Source organism: Spea bombifrons, chromosome 1 (assembly GCF_027358695.1).
Source record: "Spea bombifrons isolate aSpeBom1 chromosome 1, aSpeBom1.2.pri, whole genome shotgun sequence".
In the NCBI taxonomy this organism is placed as follows: Eukaryota; Metazoa; Chordata; class Amphibia; order Anura; family Pelobatidae; genus Spea; species Spea bombifrons.
This window is the reverse complement of record NC_071087.1, coordinates 33,375,722-33,395,991: the sequence shown is the minus strand read 5'-3', so window position 1 is coordinate 33,395,991 and position 20,270 is coordinate 33,375,722. Positions and strand designations below refer to the sequence as shown.

At 38.0% G+C, this 20,270-nt stretch overlaps 1 protein-coding gene across 4 annotated transcripts in view; it reads left to right on the top strand.

Moving 5' to 3' along the window:
* Positions 1–2,662: 2,662 nt before the first annotated feature.
* GRIA2 (glutamate ionotropic receptor AMPA type subunit 2) overlaps positions 2,663–20,270 on the top strand; it is a 64,411-nt gene continuing 46,803 nt past the window's right edge. The window contains exons 1-2 of one of the 4 annotated variants that reach the window (XR_008351125.1): positions 2,663–3,029; positions 3,433–3,573. Coding sequence is in view for 3 of the 4 variants with exons in the window: in XM_053460266.1 (XP_053316241.1) it covers positions 2,942–3,029; positions 3,433–3,573 (229 nt within the window). In the remaining variant the exon portion in view is untranslated. The remainder of the gene's footprint in view (positions 3,030–3,432; positions 3,574–20,270) is intronic. The other 3 variants (XM_053460266.1, XM_053460260.1, XM_053460254.1) reach the window with 3 other exon arrangements.

Here is a 20,270-nt window from a genome sequence, read left to right as displayed (position 1 = left end):
AAAATGTAAAAAATATATAAAAAAGAAAATCATGAAAAAAAGAAAAAACCCACATCTCATTGCCCTAACACAATATCTAAAAGGTATAACCCTCCTGCCCCAGTTCACAATCCCCAAACCCGTTAAGCCATAAGTATAAAAAATACTACCCTATAGGGTACTATATGTAAGGGATGGATATGGATGTAGGTTATCTCCGTAATCAGGAGATGCAGCTAAACAATTTTGGCTAGTATTCTCTGCCGTAGCACATACCTCGTTGGCGAAATAATTTCTGCGGCCACCTTTGACAGTGATTGGTGGCCAAATACCCCTGATACGATAGTCTGGGTTGTCTGCTTTACAGAAACATATGCTTTTGTGGGTATTTTTGGTTTATTTGTTTAAAATTTGAGTTGCAATCCCATCATACCTAATGTAAAAATTCTACGAATAATGTACACGTTACAGTATGTTCCCTATAAGTATGGAAATTCTATAAAAAAATAGGTATTTCTGAAATCAGGACACCTGAATTGATAAATTTGGAGGGGATTTTCCATCACTTTACCTAATTTTGTGAGGATTAAGAGGGAAAATATATATATAAAAAAAAAATGCTAGTTTTTACTAAATTTCTTATTTATTTTATTGTACTTTTTCCCTTTCTTTTTTGTCGAGGGGGGCGCCAGAGTCGTCCGCACAGGGGGCCTGAACACCTAAGGCCGGCTGATAGTAGCAGCACATAGATAACAGTGAGTACTTCTTTAAATATATGTATTGTGCTGCAATTGTCGTCGTTGTGAAGAAGGGTGCAGAATTATTAAAATGACCACCAAGAAGAAGGGCACAATAAGTCTCAGCACATTAAAATCTAGTTTAATGGCTTACAGAACAATTCTACACTAATCTTTAACATTTTGGAGTGATAGTAATCTGAATCTCATTTTGGGTAAAATCATTAATGTACCAGTAGGCAAGTACCAGTAGGACTGGTGAGTTAAATTGGCCTTGTCACTTTAAGGCCAGTGGCTGATAAATGACATGCATGTTACGCCTTTACAGTGTAGGATTGTACACTACAACGGTAACCCAGTGTGCCCAACGACCAGTCCCGATCTACACGGCATTGGAAACGAAATAAGTAAAAATATAATAATTATTTTACCTTCATACAATACATATAATATGCAAACAATTCCTTTATGGAGATCCCTATATGCCTGTGTATATATGTATTCTATACATGTATATGTAAGATTAAAAAAAGAAGAAAAGGGGAAAAAATCAATATCCAAGCCCTGTTTGATTAACTGTACAAGGGCTACCAATTCTTAGAGCTAGTTAAGAGCTCTGAAAGTGACAACCAGTCAACAGAATTCCATGCTGAGTACCTAGTTTCCATGGCAACGTACAATATCCTATAAAGCTGTGTGGGAAGTGTGCAGATTAGACAATGAAGTCATTTTAGAAGACTTTGGGGGTGCTAATTATTCCATTGCAGTAACTTCTGCCTTTTGGAGAGGTGACATATTTTACATACAATTAATCTTATGACACATACCTTATTTAAGCAAAATTCTCTCTTTGCTGGCTTAAATTACAGAATGCATCCTGTAACAGTTCTTTTCTATCGGATTTCGATACCTTTGCATCTCATCTATGTGTGTGTTTGTTAAGAACAGTAATAAATAATTATGACTAGTAACAATAAAAAAAAAATAGAAATGGAATAACAAAAAAAAATTAATGACTAATATATATTCCTGACATCCCACATTTCCCCTAGAGATATGATGTGATTTTAATGTGGGAAAGATGATTCTGAAACTAAATATTTTTATATGTCTGTAGTGGGAGGAAGAACGATTGTATCCTTATAGCAAATCGCTTTTAGCCTCTCTATTCGAATTAGCGCTTATTTCGTGTACTCTGTTATGGCAGAACATGGACTGCGCACTGGTATAATCAGCGCTATGGCTGTGAACCATAATCCAATGTGAAGCCAGGCAACGCTTTCCTCCTAACAATCATTAGGGAAAGTGCACTTCCATTTTTGGGTAAAAAAAATATATAAAAGCAGCCAATCAAATAAAACATTTTCAAGCCACGCAATTACCAGCAATTTAGTAAAACGCTAGCTGTTGGACCTGCATGTCTATAAAAGGCAGAGTTATTCACTTCCCATTTATTTCGCTAGCTTTCCCTTTGACAGCCACACGGCTACCTGTGATCAAAGCTCAGCCTTTTCATTGCATTAGATTCGTGTCTGTTTGATCTGTTTTCCCTTTTGCGATGCACTGTATTCCTGATCTGCATTCCTTGAAGATCCCCCTGTTAATGAAGGCACCAGCTGGGATTATAAAGAGCCTCACTGCTGTTGGATGCGCTTCTTTGCGCTGTGCAGCGCCGGCGCGTTAGAAGATAGCCCTGCTTTAGCAGCTCGGGCGGCTATTGGCTGATCCGGCTCAGCTCGCTGTCCGTGGTGCTGAAGCGGAAGCTGAGACTCCATAGGGTCTTACAGGCAGCAGCAGCACACGGTGCAGTGAGCGGACCTGGATAGCGGGCGCTGTGAGACCAGAGCTTGGCTTCTCCGGAAAGAAAGAACGGGAGAGGAGGGGGAGGGGGAGGTGGGGGGAGGCGCGCACACGTCTGCATCTGCCAGCCTCTCTCTCTATCTCTGTGTGAGTGTCTGAATGAACAATACTGGGACCACATCACCGAGAGCTGCATCCAACCATTCCTTATTCACTCCAGGAGCCAGGGCAAGCCAGCAGCTTTTATAAGATCACATTGTGAGCCCTTTCTTCTTCATCATCGGCTTCCTTTTTTTTGGGAGGGGGGGAGAAGGTTTTTTCTATGATTTCAGAAGAATGCAACTGATCTGATTCGGGGGGAAAAAAGACTGCAATATATTTTTTTTAAGAAAAGGTGTTTTCTGGATGCTCTGTTTTTCTTGGAAATGCAAAAGATTATGCATATTTCTATATTACTGGTTCCTGTTCTTTGGGGACTGATTATTGGAGTGTATTCCAACGGCATACAAATAGGTAAGCTTCTCATCCACATCCCTATGCGTCTATAATGCTTCCAATTACGAGGATTTTCGTTAAATATGATTTATTAAAAAAAACCGCCATAGACACATAATGGGAATACACATTATAAATGCATGCCCGGTATATATTTATGCCAGCGTATGCCCACCATTGCTGCAATATACTGAAGCTTCATATGTTGTTGCTATGCAATAACACCGGATCACAAATCGATTTAACAGCGGGAAGAACTCTCCATGGAGAGATCTCATTGAGATAAGACAGCAAGGGATGAAACCATCTTCATAATAGGCTTTCCAAAATATCATTCTCTGCTGCATATGTTTCATTCATAGATAATATCATCTCGCTCCAGGTATTACATTTTAAAAGATGCGCCTGTTTTGTTTTTCAGGAGGGTTATTTCCAAGGGGTGCAGATCAGGAATACAGTGCATTTCGGGTAGGGATGGTTCTGTATTCCACTTCGGAGTTTAGACTGACGCCCCACATTGACAATCTGGAGGTAGCGAACAGCTTCGCAGTCACCAATGCTTGTGAGTAAAGAATATTCATTTCTAATTGCTTGTAATATGCAATATATTCGGCTGCAGATGACTCGCTGGTTAATGTAGACATACCGCCATGGATGCTTTGAGTGTGCTTAAGCCCTGTCCTAAAGTTGAGTGATGTTAAAGCTCACATAGTCCTCTTGCATCTTCCACTGCTAACGTAAAGAATGGGTCATGCATGATGGGTATGGAACACTGTGTTAACCATGGCACCTGTTACTGCTTTACTGCATTCCGATACATGGCATCTCATAGCACCAGCATCTATTCCAGGCTTCTTTCCATATCATTATTATTGCCTAAGCTCTACATTTGTGTTAATTATCTGTTTTATGTACAGTCGAGAAGGTATTTCTGACTTCATATGGCGATTAAAGTCCATCTGGGGTGCATATCACAGTGTAGTTGAAGTCGTAAAGAGGTTCAATTATGAAAATGGTTTAGATGTGAATTATGACTAGATGCAGAATGAAGGATGATCAGCCATTTTATCCGGTGCGATATCTCCTTATGAGAATGTAATGAAGAAGAAGAAAAAAAAAATGCCCAAATCTTTATTAGTAGCACAATGTCACTGAGATATTTGCATTTTAGATGTGTACGTAAATTGCTACATTTTAACGCTGTACATGATCACTGCTTAAGGCATGAGGGCTAGAAGAAAATGCCACCTCGCCATTGAAACCCCTAGTAGTTTCAGCACATAATCTGTTCTATTTATAGAATCCTATGCAAAGCGACTGATTGATTGCCTCTCTAGATCATCTCATTGATTAGCAATTCTAAACAACTTAATTTCTCCAAATTGTATAACATTTTATATAAACCTACATGAGGATCCGTTGGACAGGTCACGATTTTGTTTGTGCTGAGCCTCATCAATAGATTTGATCGGTTCGGATTAACGATCGCCCCACTGCATTCAGAGCCATCGGATTTGACTCCTGTGCATTCTGGATCGAGGAATTTCTGTAAACAGTCGCATACTCAACAAACGCGAGGATATATTTCAAATATATGCCATGAAATAAATTGTTGCATCGGTTAATCATATTGAGACAAGAGGTTCAAAAGTCATAGAAATGACGGAAGACAAAGTATCGCTTTTTTGCAAGTAACTAACCGGCTCCATTACCTGGGTGTTTTCTGACAGATCGGCCGATCAGGTCCATTCTGCCCATCTAGTCTGCCTGGACTTAAACTTTAATCAGTCCTTGGTCTCACCTTAAATTTAGGATAGATTTATGCCAATGCGTGTTTAAATTCCCTTACTGTGTTGACCTCTTCTGCTGGGAAGCTGCTTCACTTATCTAACACCCTTTCGGTACACTTACTTACCTTACGTCTAAGCCTCTGACTGCTTAGTTTTAGATTAATGTCCAAAATGATAATTAGGATGCCGAGTACTAAATGTGAAGCAATTGCTAGGAACATTCTGTCCGTTACCATAGAGACTGCTCTGCATTTAAAACTTCAGAATCGCTCTATGTGAAGATGGCAGCTCGTGCTTCTTTTTCCTATAGCCCGATTATAAGCTATATCCATCGCTGATCCAGTGGACCAGGCGGGCAGTTACAGCACAGTTTTTATATTGATTAGCGCATGGGGTTATATTAACATAATATAACCTCTGTAGTAAATGTGCCTGGGAATATGGATCACCTTATTAATAGTAAGTTTCCCAATGATTACTGGATCCCTGTATTTGGAATTTTTAGATGTGTTTTAATGCTTTTTGGGGTTTTATTTATTTTAATAATCTCTTGTCCAGCTCTGCAGGGATCGCTGCACCATGACATTATGACAAGGGGATGCTGATTCATGCATAAACCTCACAACCCTGATCCAGCCAGCATAGCCATAGCATGTCCAGGAACACTGCAGTGTCTCAATGGGGGGAAGGGAAGCCCACACAGACTAATGAGCCTTTAACCCTTTCCTTCCAATTAACCCACACAACCTGGATATTAATACAACCTAACTGTATTTGATCATGGCTGCTGCTTGCATTGCCTTAAAAAAAACATTTTGAGCTTCACCTCGCCATCACTCAAGGGTTAGCTAAATAAATGGCTTGGCTCATTAAAGATGTGTGGTTTTATCGATCGAATCACGATAAAATATCAAGTGGCTTGGAGCTCTCACTCTGCAACTCCAAAGGCTCTTGGGGGGGGGGGTTTACGTGCATATCGATCCTCCACACAGCGAGAAATGACCCTGAGCAGGTGCGCAAACCCCCAGCTGCACGATGTCCTGCACGCCACCCCACTACCTAGGTACAATAGTTAAGAACCATCTGGGCATCTGTTCCGTTGCCTTGCATTTCAACACGCATGCGCAGTCAACCGGAAATGAAGGCAGATCGTTCTGGTAGCTAGAGCGAGCTTTGGCACTGTACGGTTTCCGTTATACTGCAGCCAAAAGCCGCTTGGCCCCCACGGAGTCCGCTGTATTTGCTCGCTTTTATATAGTTTATTACTGCGTTCAGCTTATAACACACATGACATGTAGAACAGATACGAATTCAGGGCAAATTGAAGCGACCGTATTTTTTTCTGATAGAAGGTGGACGCTGCTGCAGGGCTGCATTAAAGCCATTGCTTCCCCTGCAGATTGCATCTTCTATATATATATATTATTTATCACTGTGTAATGAATAGAATTGTTGAGCCCATATATATATATACAAATTAAAAAATAATGGCTACAGTATGGATGCATGCTACCCTGCAAATATATATATATATATATACCGGTATATAAATCTACATATATCTACATATATATATATATATATATATATGCAGGGTAGCATGCATCCATACTGTAGCCATTATTTTTTAATTTGCAGTATCCATATTTAAAGGGGTCATTGGCATCATGAAGCCAGCTTATATTGGCATTAAATGCTTTATTCACTAAATAGTTGCCGTGAGATAAGTTCTTGATTAAGAGTAAGGAAGACATGAGTTCACTCTCCACCATGTGTAATAAATGCAGCGGAAGTTTCCTACAAATCTGTTTGGTAACTGGAACCTAATATCTCACGCATGCTTCTTTGCGTGTATTTCTTTTTCATAGCATGATAAAATACATGACATGTACATCTATGGATGCTGCTATATATATGATTCTTATCATACTCTAACATACTCTTGTGTCACCATTTCTCAGAGTGGAAAATAATTAACCAACCAGACATTATATAATCTTTTTTATATACAATGTATGAAAATGCAGTAATATAAGTGATTAACAATTTTCTATTAATTGTACTTTCTGCATAACGTTCAATGAAAATGTATCAAAGACATTCAATGGATTTCTGAAACTTGGTGATATATATATATATATATTCTGTTAATTTATGTTTGAAATATAAGGCACAGCCATATTTAAGGTTACCTTATCTTTTTGTTTTAATGTTCATCGGTTGCAGTTATCAAACCATGTTTATCTGGCCCTTATAGCGTCTTAGAAAAGACCAGCATAAAACTGAAAAAAGGGTCCTCAAGTAGTTCATGTGTTTTTATAATGAGCCATCGGTGTTTGATTTCATAATATAATTAGACATGAGTACATTAAAAGGTCTTTTTAGTGCAGTGATATTTCCACTTCAAGTACTTTCATTGGGTCGCATTAAGAAGGATTAAAATAGCTCCGTATTTTCCCATGTTGTCATTTCATTTCAAGCTTTTAACCCCTTAAGGACAATGCATTTTGTACGTGTACGGGCTTTGTCATTAAGGGGTTAATTTGTAAGTAAATGTATTCATATTCTATTCTTATAACCATTTAAGGTTTATTACGACAAATTCTTCTAAAGGCTCATATAGTATTGCTCAAAATAAATTTATGATAAAAAAAAATGTGAATCTAAGCTATGCGTATAAAATGATGTCTGTAATATAACAAGAGGTTATTAGTATCAGTGACACTGGACAATGCGTTGTATTAGTTAAGTAGGTAAAACGATTCCGTTGATCCCCATTGCTATGCATTGTGCTGGTCCAACTTCTTCCTTCTGGCAACAGAAGTTATTCATCTCCCCAATATTCATAAACCCCAATATGAGTTTTCTTCACTCCCAGTCTGGACCAGATAAATTATCATGTGAAAGCACACTGTTTCAGATTGTTAGACCCATGCCATATTGCAATTATTGTCTTCATACTTGAATATTTATTTACCATAAATGTATTATGTTATGATGTTATTCACAAATAATTAGATGTCAGAATGGTGTCATTTAGTTGACATGAAATGTTAAATGCATTGCAGACATATAAATCCCATTTTCCATCAAAAATAAGGACTTAAGTGCATGCTACAGTGAAGAAGAAGAATTCTGCATGACATACCCTTTATTCATTTATGAATTTGATGGGTACATTTTACACAATTCTAGCTGACATCTTGGATGGTTGGTAATAATCTGAGTTGCTTTAGGCAGGAGTGCAAGTGCCATCCAGCTAATTGACTCTTGGTGAGTCGCTAGATCATCAGTGTGTATATTCATGTATCATATATGTGCATAGTACCTGTATATATACTATATAAGTGCAAAGTATGTCAAAGTGACGGTTGCACAGGGTCTGATTATTTTAAAGGCACACATCTGCGCTTTCTTAATACACTAATGACCATTAGCGGACTTATTTCATGGCAGTTGCTCCATATCTCCATACCATATCTGCTCCAGTTTAGCCCTAATAAATGTTGTCTCAGGTCAGGAGGAATAAATAATAAATGGGGTTAGATAATTGGAAGCCTCAGTTTTTTCAAATGTATATTTATAGAAATGATACCAATAACAGCAACCATACATTACTTTATTTTTCATTGAATATAAGATTCAATTATCTTGCTACCAGGAATGATATTTATTATATATATATATATATATATATATATATATATATATATATATATATTCACAATTACACAGCACAAATACCTACAAAATACTAACTCAGACTGGGTCATTGCTACTACGATTTATTAAACTTCATTTGGTCTTACGTGGTTAGCTAATATTTGATCTTCAGTCTATAGTATACGTGTTTTACATTTTTATGGCTGTCGAAACAACCTGTTTTGAAAAATGTAAATTAATTTTTATTTTGCATTTCAGATGTGAATATAGATTATTATAGATCCATTTGCAATATGGCAGGTCTGGTTTTTACGAGTCAAGCCAACATGTTTAGAATTGTTAGTCATACTCCAGAATTTCACAGATGGCTTATTGTGTTTTATCTAATGCTCATACCACTCTTCAATCTGTCCCGCAAGTGCTGAAATTAGTTTATGCTTCATGTAAATAATTACATTTACCAGATTTTGCACATTTTTTTTTAAAAAAAGGGGAACGACTTTTCAGTTGACAAAATAATTGGTACAGATGAGATTCAATAGCTTATTATTTAAAACATGGATTTCTTTGTTATGGCATACTTGTATAAATTTAAGTATATAAACATATGTATATATTGTCAATTTGTATCATTTATCAATATTTAAAAACATGTAGCTTGCAGCGCTAGTAAAATGAATGTACAGTATATTTAGTTGGTTAGGGTTGTGGATCATTATAGAAACATGGTATAGATCAGATGTAGCCAATACTCAACTTTGCAGTAACTGTGGAATTTAATCAGTATCCTGGAAGAAACCCATCCACATCATATCCCCCTGCCGCCCTTATTCCCCCAGTTCCTTATTGTTTTATCAATTTTTCCATATACTATTACATATACCCCAATTTCCATCGAATGTGCACAAACTGAATGGCTTGTCTCATTTATTTAAAGACCTGATTTACATTCCTGGGGCCGGGTACCTAATGGTGGCTCTCCATATAAAAAAATAGTAAACAAAGTCTTCATAGATGTAATATAGACTGAAACCAATGAAAAATGGCTATGGGAGGAATTCCTCCCAGCTTAACAGCATTAATCGTTATATTCAAAACTAAATTGTACCAGAAGTCTGATGAAATCACAAGGTCTGGTGCTACATACCAGGGACACCCAGACTCACAAACAAGATAGTCAAGGGCCACTACGGGCAAGTAACAATAGAAACCACGGAGGTCTGGGTAATTGGCCACACCATGGTACAATAGAGTCATGCGGGTGCAAGAGGAGCCTGGATCCAAATTAAAGCGTACTGTGCCCTTAAGTGCTTAAAGACTTTGCACACTAGACATCCATGTCATTAGAATTCGGTCAAAGGATCAAAGGCAGATGGAGAAGAACCTTTCAAGGGAAGTGTATTATATCAGCAGGGTGCCATCTTAAAACTAACGTGAAAACATAATTATCAAGACAACAAAGATTGATTTATTTTAGTTAGCATCATTACCACTGTTAAGAAACCCATTATACAATATAAGTATTATTTGTGCTCCTTAGTACAGTGCCTCTCTTTTTATCATAGTATAGAATTGGAGCATAGCTGTGCACAGTACATGCAAACCAACCTGTCGGCACATTGCTTCGGTGAAATATACTATGTTATGACAGTAATTGATTAACTGTTTAATTAACATAGAAGCAACATATATCAAAAAAGCTTCAATTGATTTTGACCTTAGCTTTTATGTATGTTTATGGTCTCTGATTTTTATGCACTATTGACAAAGTATGGGAGCTCTATTTAAACTGTGAGTAATATGTCAAATGCCATATTTAAAGGGAAACTACTATGAATCTGTACTTGTTATTGTCTGTTCTTAAGAAGTTTTTCGTTTAAAAAAATTAGATTTTCTAAGCCTGGTCAAAACATGCACAAATAATCAGAAAGCATGATATGTACCTATAATGTATCGGTTTGTCTTAGTCTGTCAATTCTCGTCTTGTCATACCCCTTGAATATATGTATTGTATTAAGCGCTGAATAGATTGCTGGCGCTAGATAAATGAAAGATAATAATAAAAATCGAGTATAGCTCTACACCCTGCCCGGACTAAGCACCGGGGGACTCAGAAGCTCCGGTAAGTTTGGAAGAGGGAGGGGGAGGGAGTGTTAAATGGGGGGCATAAGGCATATAGGGGTATAAGGCATTTCTAGAGGCAGAGTGGCACATAGGGGGTCAAAAGGCATATCATTTGGCACAGTGGCATATAGAGGGTTAAAAGGTGTATCATGGGGCACAGTGGCATTTAGAGGGTTAAAAGGCATATCATGGGGCACAGTGGCATATATGGGATATAAGGCATTCCTGGGGCAGAGTGGCAAGCCTGGGGGCAGATGTGCATAACTGGGGGGGGCAGGTTGAAAAAAAAGGAAATAAAAACAAAATATTTTTCTCAATCGTAGCTTTTATTAACAAACAATTGTTCACATAGTTTACATGAATTAACATTTACTGGTAAAACTTTTCCTATAGGGTCGTCTTATATTCAGGCTTTTTCTTTTTTTCATAAATTAATATTCAGATTTTGTGGGGTCGTCTTATAATCGAGTATAGCTCTACACGTTGCCCGAACTAAGCACCGGGGACTCAGAAGCACCGGTAGGTTGGGGGGGGCATAACACAGGAGGATCCAGGTCCCCTGCATCGCTGCAGGGGATCTGGATCTTAGTCTCATAGACCTATTTGAGGTCTGATTATAAGACGACCCTGATTATAAGATGAGGGGTATTTTTCAGAGCATTTGCTCTGGAAAACACCTCGTCTTATAAACGAGCGAATACGGTATTAATGCTTCCTAGTTTCTGTTGAAAAAGCCAGGATAGGACATAAATGAGACAGAGCTCTCATTTGATTTCAGTAACTAAAAATGTCTGCTCTCTTTCCGTGCAATAAAATGCATTAGGGTCCATGCAAAATAAAAAAGTACAATTTGGGGGACTAGACTATTCAGCTTAGTATATACTGGGCAGAAGACTTTAGTTATATAGGAGGGGGAGGGTCTTGCAAGGAGAATTCATTGGTCATATGAAAGGGAGCGCTGTGGCAGCATCAGCCTGTTTTAATAATCTGACATAAGTATATGTTGGCTTCCCTATTCCCTTTATGTTTGCTTCATACTAAGGTTATCAGTTTTGGCTTGGATCTATGTGGTGTGGCATCAGTGCAGGATTTAGCTGTTAAAGGGTCTGTGATGTCATTGGTGCATGATGGCTACTCTCAGGGATCCCATACAGATAATCAGGGCCCCATCGGTTAGCATATTCAAGCTAACAAGTTTAATAAACTGCATTATAGTTTTTATTACTGTATGGTAACTTTAAAATAATTTTGCATACTGTTTAATGAAAATTGTGGCCTTTGCGTGCTTTTAGATTTTTATTTAATGTTGTTTAATGTCAATATTGACATTACACATGCCATTTACATACCCACAAAGCCCTGATTTACATACCCACAAAGCCATTTAATACATTCCGGAATCGCAACTAGTCCATAGTGTACGATTACAGTCCACTCAGTGGGCATAGTAGTTTAGGTGGAATCCAGATAAAAAAATATTACTTTGCCTGTACATTTCCTGTGTGTTTTTCTTCTTTTGTCGTTTCTTGACAGGTGTAAAATGAAGACAGATATGATTAGAAGGACCAAATTATGCAGCTGGTAATTTTCAGTTGTCTTGGCATTTGGACTTCGGTCTTTCATGCATAACCTATGTTATGCTTTGCGCATTTTAGAACATGAAATGAAGCAGTGGTCTGGATGTTCAGGCTCCACTGTGTATGCGATGTTTATGCTTCAGAGACCAGGCTCATATAACCTTTACCCCAAGAAAACAAAACACAGCGTATTAAAATGTGCATACACTAGTTCTCCTAAAGTAGTTAGGGGGGGGAAGCAAATAGGAAATCTGTGCTCACTACATAATTGCCTTAATTCTTTTGGAGGACACATTTTCTTTCTTTCTTGATACAGAAATAGGTTTTCCTAATTTGTACAAACCAAACTAAAGTTGTAAAGTTAAGTAAAGGGCATTTTAGGTTATGTATCCGTTTGCCTCTGTCATTTTGCATATTGTTTAAAATGCTGATTTTACTCGTGGTCCCATACAAATATATTATACTAGCGATAATATATATTATACCAAAGCTAGGACTTGAATTACTTATTCTAATATTGATTTTCGAAGAATATATGGTAACATATGTGCATATTATCGTTTTAGTTTGTTCCATTTATGGTTATCTTCTGATCTGGGCTCCATTTATTTCATTGACGTGTACACTACAATGTGAAGCAGCCGGGAGAAGATTAAAGACACTTTGGGTTACTCACATCTCTTGGAACTAAACATAGTTCAGTTAATATTTACATAGGTCAGGGCCTTCTAGTGGCTACGATTCATTAGGATTTTACAAAAGCATTCTATAGAATTCATCATAAAAGATTACAGTAGAAATAAAACCAATATAGGCTTAGATGATATTATTTGCACCTGAATTAAACACTGCTTTAAAACAGAGATCAGAGAGTCAATGGAAAATTCTCCAAATGGACAAAAATGGTAAGTGGATGACCTCACAAGTCTGTCCTAGGCCAATTGTTATTAAAGCTATTAAAGCCATGTATAGGTATTTGAAGATGACACAATGGTAGGTAACGTAAATATATATTACTTCCCCGCAAAGAGATTTGGTCAAATGGGAGGCCAGGGCAGCCAAGTAGCAGATGCAATTTAACATTGACAAATGCAAAGTTATGTATTTTGAGAAATGGGGTTGTGTTAGGAAAATCATGAAATGAAAATGACATGGGGATCATTGTAGACCATAAACTTAGCAACAGTGTTCAATATGAGACAGCTGCTGCTATTGGCCAGTATAATTAGGAATATTGACTCCTATGAGGAAAATTTAATTTTGCATTTTAGATATCAGTGGTAAGACAGAGCATATTAATTAAGAAAAAGGTTATAAAATGAAGTTTGCTTACACTGGACAATTATACAAACACAGACGTGGACAATACCAACCACTCTCTGATGACCTGTTTATTGGCATTAGAAGTCATCCATGCAGACTTGAAGACATTCATTTTCAACTAATGCAGTAAAAAGGGTTCTTTACAGGAAGAATTCACTAATCACAGAGGTGGCGCTATCAGTTTCAAGAAATGCCTTTAAATATGGGCTGCGTGATTTTTAGCAAGCAATAATATACAGGTATATAACAGGACATAATTAGTTATATTTTGTTAATCCAGTGAGAAATTTTAACCTAATTTACTATGTATTGCTATGTGTAAGATTTTAACTTACACCATATGCCCTAATTACAAAGGACCATCCTTGGTAAACTTCCGGGTGGTCATGTGAGATCAAAAGGGCAGCTACTCTGGGCACAGACTTACCAGAGGCCATCCATTGGGTTTCCTCAACAGTAGTCCAGTTGAGGTCTGTGCACTTGCCAGCAGATCACTCTCATAATATCCCCCTCTGTTATCCTGTGCGCCCCCCTCCTCTTGGAGACCACTGGTAAATGACATCATATCCTTGCGTCCAACAACAGGTGGCCCGCAGACTGCAGATGAAACATTAATGGAAGGGTCTGTGTGTGTAGCTTCACAGATCTTCATTGAGTTACAATTTGGCTGTGAGCCCATGGGGTAGCTTGCCCCATTATAAGCCTTTCCTGAAAAGGGGGTCAGGTTAGCCCTTAAGAATATATATACTTAATTTGATTAGCCAGGGTCATCTTAGCCCTTCTTACAAGAGATGTTTATGGTGGTTGGTCCTTTTTACTCATCAAAAGCTCATGCTAGGCTGTATTAGTTATGGCAGCAGGGGAAATACAAATAAGTGGTTATTTTATGGGGTATTTGGTCAGAGAAATGCTGAGAAACACTGCTGTACAATTATGCAATAAGGAGTCTGCAATAACTTCTTCGACTGGTAGAACTAGACAGCACTTTTCTCTCTGTCTCCATTTTGCATTACCAGGAATGTTATGGGCTCCCTCAATTAGCCACAAAGCATGTCCTGAAAGTTCAGAGGTTGAACATTTTACAATAAATATCTATATATATCTATAGTAGTAGAGTAGAGGTTGTAGCCGTATTAGTCCAGTGGAGTCAATATCAAATAACAGATGAAATAAGTATCTGTGCAAAAGGGAATAAGATTAGCTATTGCAGTTACAAAACCATAGTAATGATAGTAACATTCTGGTTTTAGCATGTATTTTAGCACATATTTGTAAAAATAAGAGAACCTGAATACGGAGGAAAACCTTTATTTTCTTAGTCTACTCAAATTAAACACTAAGAATGTTAAACTAGGAGCATTGTACCTAAAGTGACCTATATATGTTAGGGAATGTTTTAAAGATGCATGTACCGGTAATATACATATCAGGCTCTAAACATTTACAAACAAATTGGATTTTTACAGTCTCCATCTCTGTTTTATATCCCTCATCAAAACTCTTCACTGAAGACTAATTTTTATCTTGAGTTCCTTTACTAATCTTAGACCTAAACAAGCAAAACATTATTTATGTCAAACTATGCAGTATGCAATGATAGCTTTTTATTGGGATAACATGATATTGAAAAGGCAAGCTTTTGAGAGTTGTCCTCGTTTCTTCAGGTCGGAAGCAATACTAATCAACATGACAGACATTTCCACACCTCATCTTGTATCTTGCTACCTTCTGATTTTCTGGATTTCCCATGCTTCTCTCTACTATAAAAACACCTATCCCTGTCCCTCTCTTTGAATTGTCCCCGGCAATGCCCAACCCTAGTTACCCTAGTTATCTGACTGAAGCAGTGAGGTCAATGGGTCTGAAGCTCTGTATTCCATAATTTCGTTTCAGGCACAAAGTTAGGTGCAAGTGTCAAGCTTATAGTGCAGTGACTACACAAAACCAATTTTCCTTTTCTATAAGACCCACAGAGTTAAATGACCAGTAACCTAAATAAGAAATTGGTTCCAGTTTTGAAATTATGGAACAAGATGCCAGAATCAAGTTGAAAGGTGTTTATTTTTTTAAGAAAATGTAAATATTTTGTGTATGGAATCCAAGTTACCCTTTTTGAATTTAGACCTGAAATAGCTCTATGATTATATTACTCAAAGAGAAAATGTACACTTCTTATCGGAATGAAGCCCTTAAATATACTGGCAGTGCGAGAGACCAGGGGTTTTTAATGAGCCTTTCCCTTTTGTTTCCCACTGATCACCTTTCCATAAGCCTAGCATTTGAGTGATTGCCCTAGAACAGTTTTATGCTTTTTGTTTTAATTATTTTGCAATCGTTCAACTCTATAGATAAACACATGACCTATTTCAGTGATGTACAACATTATTTACACGAAAGAAGCAAGTATTTTGCTTGCTTTGTCAAATACTCTATTTGTGTCAACAAAATGATCTTAATGCAGTATCTGAAGAAACTACATGAGATGTCATCTGACAGTTATACACATTGTTGCTTGAGAAGCCCAGTGCTAATGACCATTGGCAAAACTATAGTCAAAACTGTTTTAACTAGTATTATATTTTTTTTATGCATTTTAATACATGTTTAAAAACCATACAAATGTCCCCATAAAATGCCTTTCTTTCTGCTTTTCTTTGCGGACGCCAAGACTTTTTACCCACTCTGATAGCCTTCTCTTATGTTTTCATTTCTCCACATATATATTTTTTCTATACCTGTTTATCTCTTTACCGCGGATTACTTCTAATCCACCTTCCCTAATCTCCCTGCATATCCCGTCTCCACTTTCTCCACTGATCGTTTTATATCCTCTTCTCCAAAATCCTTTCGTTTTCCTTGTTATTCATCCCTTTGGTAACTGTGAGGTCATAAATCAATGTCATAAATCAATGCATCAGAAGACATTACCAAAAACATGAGGGAGAGGTCTGTACTGCTCGTTATAGCCGGCAATTAATGGAAATCTTGTGCAAATTTGGGGCTGGTGGATCTTTGATTTTTTGAAAATGTGAATAAGAGAAGGGGCAGGGATGGGCTGGCAGCATTCAGCCAATTGGCTCAGTATTAATGAAGCATATAAAATTGCACATTGAACACAAACTTAAGGTAATGGCCCAAGATGATTAAGCAGCCCAATGGACATTTGAACCTCTGCCCTCTTCTCTTTGAGAAGTGTCAAAGTGGTGATTGTGTTATAGGGCACAGAAGTGGCAAATCACCCCTGGGGCTAAAATTAAAGAATTTCTAAAATAACTTTAATGATAAATCAGCTTGTTAACAATGAAAAACATACATATGAATGACAGCGTAAAATGAAAACTGACAATTAAAAGCTTAAATTTAGCTCAATTGTTTCATTAGTCTGCAATTCATTTGACAACACACAACACAATGTGTATTTAGGTACAAGTTGTTTAAAATTGTCACGCATCGCGCGACTCACCCAGCAGCCCCGCTGTCGCCTGCCTCTCGGTGGAAGTCCTGCCCCTATGACCATGGGGACGGGCCGTCCACCATACACCCCATCTCACCCAGCAACCAGGGAAGCCGGGGAGGCGGCTCAAGCGAGGGGCCGACCCTGGCACTCGGTACTACGTCTCCACGGCATGTCAGATAGGGGACCGTTCCCCGCAACCAACATATCGTCTCCATGGCAATCACAGATACCAGGGAGACGAACCAGGAGGAAGACCGGCCCCTACACTCAGCATACCGCCTCCCTGGCGTCTGTGCTTGCTCTTGGTCTCCACAGGTGTTCAGGTTTCCAGAACGAACCCTGGGCACCTGCAGAGACTAATTACAGCAGTCAGAGGGTGGAGTGGCACCCTTTAAAAACCATCATTGCTATTGCTGGAGTTAACTACGCCTCTATTGTGATTCAAAGTGTTTTCCTGTTGCTTGACCCTTGGCCTGATTCTACCGTTTCTGATCCTATGCTGCCTGGTATACTGACCCTCGGACATTCCTGACCACGATTTCTGCCTGACCCCTACATTACTGAGTTTCTGCCAGATACGTTTGAGAGCTGCAACTGGGTTCCTGCCTGTGATCTTGACAAAAATATTATATCAAAGAAAATGCTTACCAGTATTTTTATTCATCACGAGAATTGCCATACCTGCGTAAGAGGGATAGGCATATATTCTGTACATGGGCTCCAGTGTCCATGACAAGGCTAGTAAAAGTCATTGGTGTCTGGGGGCATTTTGTCACATGCCTATTACCCTCCCCATTGTTTTTGACATTGTGTTAACTACCCCACCCTTTTATTGCACAAATCTACTAGCCATTGGAATCTTTGCCACAACGAATAGAAAATGCAGAGTACTCCATTTAGAACCAGCCAGGAATAGGGAAAATACTACTTACTTACAATGTTGTACTTTCATTGCTTTTATTTATTGCCGTTATTACAAACTAATTTTTATACTTAGCTTTCTCAGAACTGCACAAGGTCATTTAGTTTGATTTCATGTTAGTTAATAAAACTATTCTGGTAATAATGGTACATGGTTAATGCAATGGAGTTGTTAGATGTTTACATAATCTTAGAGTTTAGACATTTTAATGCTTGAACTACATACCCTGAGGCATTATGGTAAGTACTTGTGTAGGTATTTCCATGGATAAATATTCTCCAGGGGCACATATTTAATCCAGGACGCCATTAGAATTAATTTTCAAAAGAATCGACCCACCTTGGAGATACACAATATATATTGTCATTGACTTTTTATACATGTAGCAATGTAAAAGTAAATATTATATTATAAACAATGCTGTTATATACACTGTTTACAGCATCTTATTTAAATTCTGGACATGTCTTTTTTCTTTAGAATATGTGGTTATAGAGTCACACAAAGACCGTATTCATCAACACCGGAAAAGTGGTGCATGTGCTTGGAATAACAATTTTAAAACTATACTTAAAATTCAACAGGCATGTGAGTTTCATGTAGTCGCTTTTGTATTCTTAGAGAATGTCAAGGATTTGTCAGGGAAAGGGTTAATATATGGAATGTTTTAACAGGGCATGGTTTCTTAGAATTTGAATAAAACCATGCAAGCAGAAAAAAACATTTTTGGCTTTTTAGTTTGTAGGACTTTCATATTTTTATCACTAGATGCACTGAAACTAAATTGTGCCCGTCTAGTTGCAGAGCTATACAATCTTGATACTATGGAAGTGACAAATCTTATCTCCTCTACTAAAAAATATTTGACTTTTATGGGTACCCTGGCAGTACAGAGACAGAACAACAAACTAACAAAAGCAACATGATAATAGAAATAAAAGCAAGTAGAACATTTCAGTGATCATCTGACCTGATTGCATGGGTAAAGGCGACTGTCTTCAGTATAGTTTTATATCAAGAACAGTGTTGTCAATAATGAAAATATTTTTATTCTTCTATGATCATCAAATTATATACATACCAAATTTTTTGGATTGCAAATCATCTTCACAAAACACATTTTATATATCTTATTCATTTCTATAATGCCCAATAACATGGTTTCAGGTGTACTGTGTATGGCAAACAAAGTCTCTGACACCAACCTATGTTTCTGTTCTCCATTCATTTACACTCCACCTTAACCCCCTTCCTTTAGTTAAGCTTGTTCCTCACTCCCCATATTTATTTAGTCCCTACATTTACACATTCACTTCGCTTAACTGGTGATTCATTCTCATACCTGAGAACTCTTCACTTTTGACCTGGAATCTACAGGTGAAGCCCTGCTTTTGAGGATCTTCAGGTTAGTTTCTCCTTTTCCGGGCAGTGGAGTGGCATATGGCCATTTCCACTCCCACATTCTGCCCATTCCCCGCCCACTTTGCCCTGCTCCTTGTCTTTTTCCCTCCCACAAAAGTCTTTACGAGGGTAAGCCTGTCCCTACATGTAGCTAGCCCTGGTTTTGCACAAAGCCACTCAACTAGAAGAGGGAGCGTTCTGGGTAGCCTACCCTGGGAAGTTGCCAGATATGTTCATTTCCCTCTTTCATTAGGGTCTTTTTTTGAGCTCCCTTCAGCTAAATTGGTTCCTGTCACAACCTTCCCTTAGTTAGGCTTTTTTTTCTATCTGTGTTACATTTAGATAGACCTTCCATTTGAGCCCTAAAATTACTGTACTTAAACTCCCACTGCCTTGAGATAAGCTCTGATATCAGGATTGGGTCTCTTTGACATGTGGCCCCTGCTGGAAGGCTTTGCATTGATGTTGCCTAGCAGAGATGTATATAACACTAGTATGCCTGTTTAGGATGAATAGTCCAATGTGGAACCCACATCCTTCTGTCTCTTGTTCATGTGATGTTCCTTGTGTGTAGAAGCTCAGAATGTTTGCTTGGTATGAGTCTGTTACAGTGCTCTAAAATGACAATAAATTACTGTGTATACATAAATAACATTATTTTTCTTCTGAATGCATTAATTCTTACATAAATAGCTTATTTAAAGCCAAGGCCATAGTAACACCTCGTTCCCTCCTTGGAAGCTTAAGATGGCGGAAGATGTGTAAGCACCCCCAGCAACTTGTTAGGTTGCATATACGGTGGCCCTTCACGGTTAGCTGTCAAATAACAACATACAGAATTCTCCACATTGTGTCTGCAAATGTAGAGAAAATGCTGCAGTGCAAGCCCAGCTTCTGGCACTCTGCATCTGATGATCCTTCGCCAAATGGAATCACACAAGCTCCCTAGGATTAAACAGCCAACACCTGCAACAGCATCAATTTGATACAATATTGCTCTGC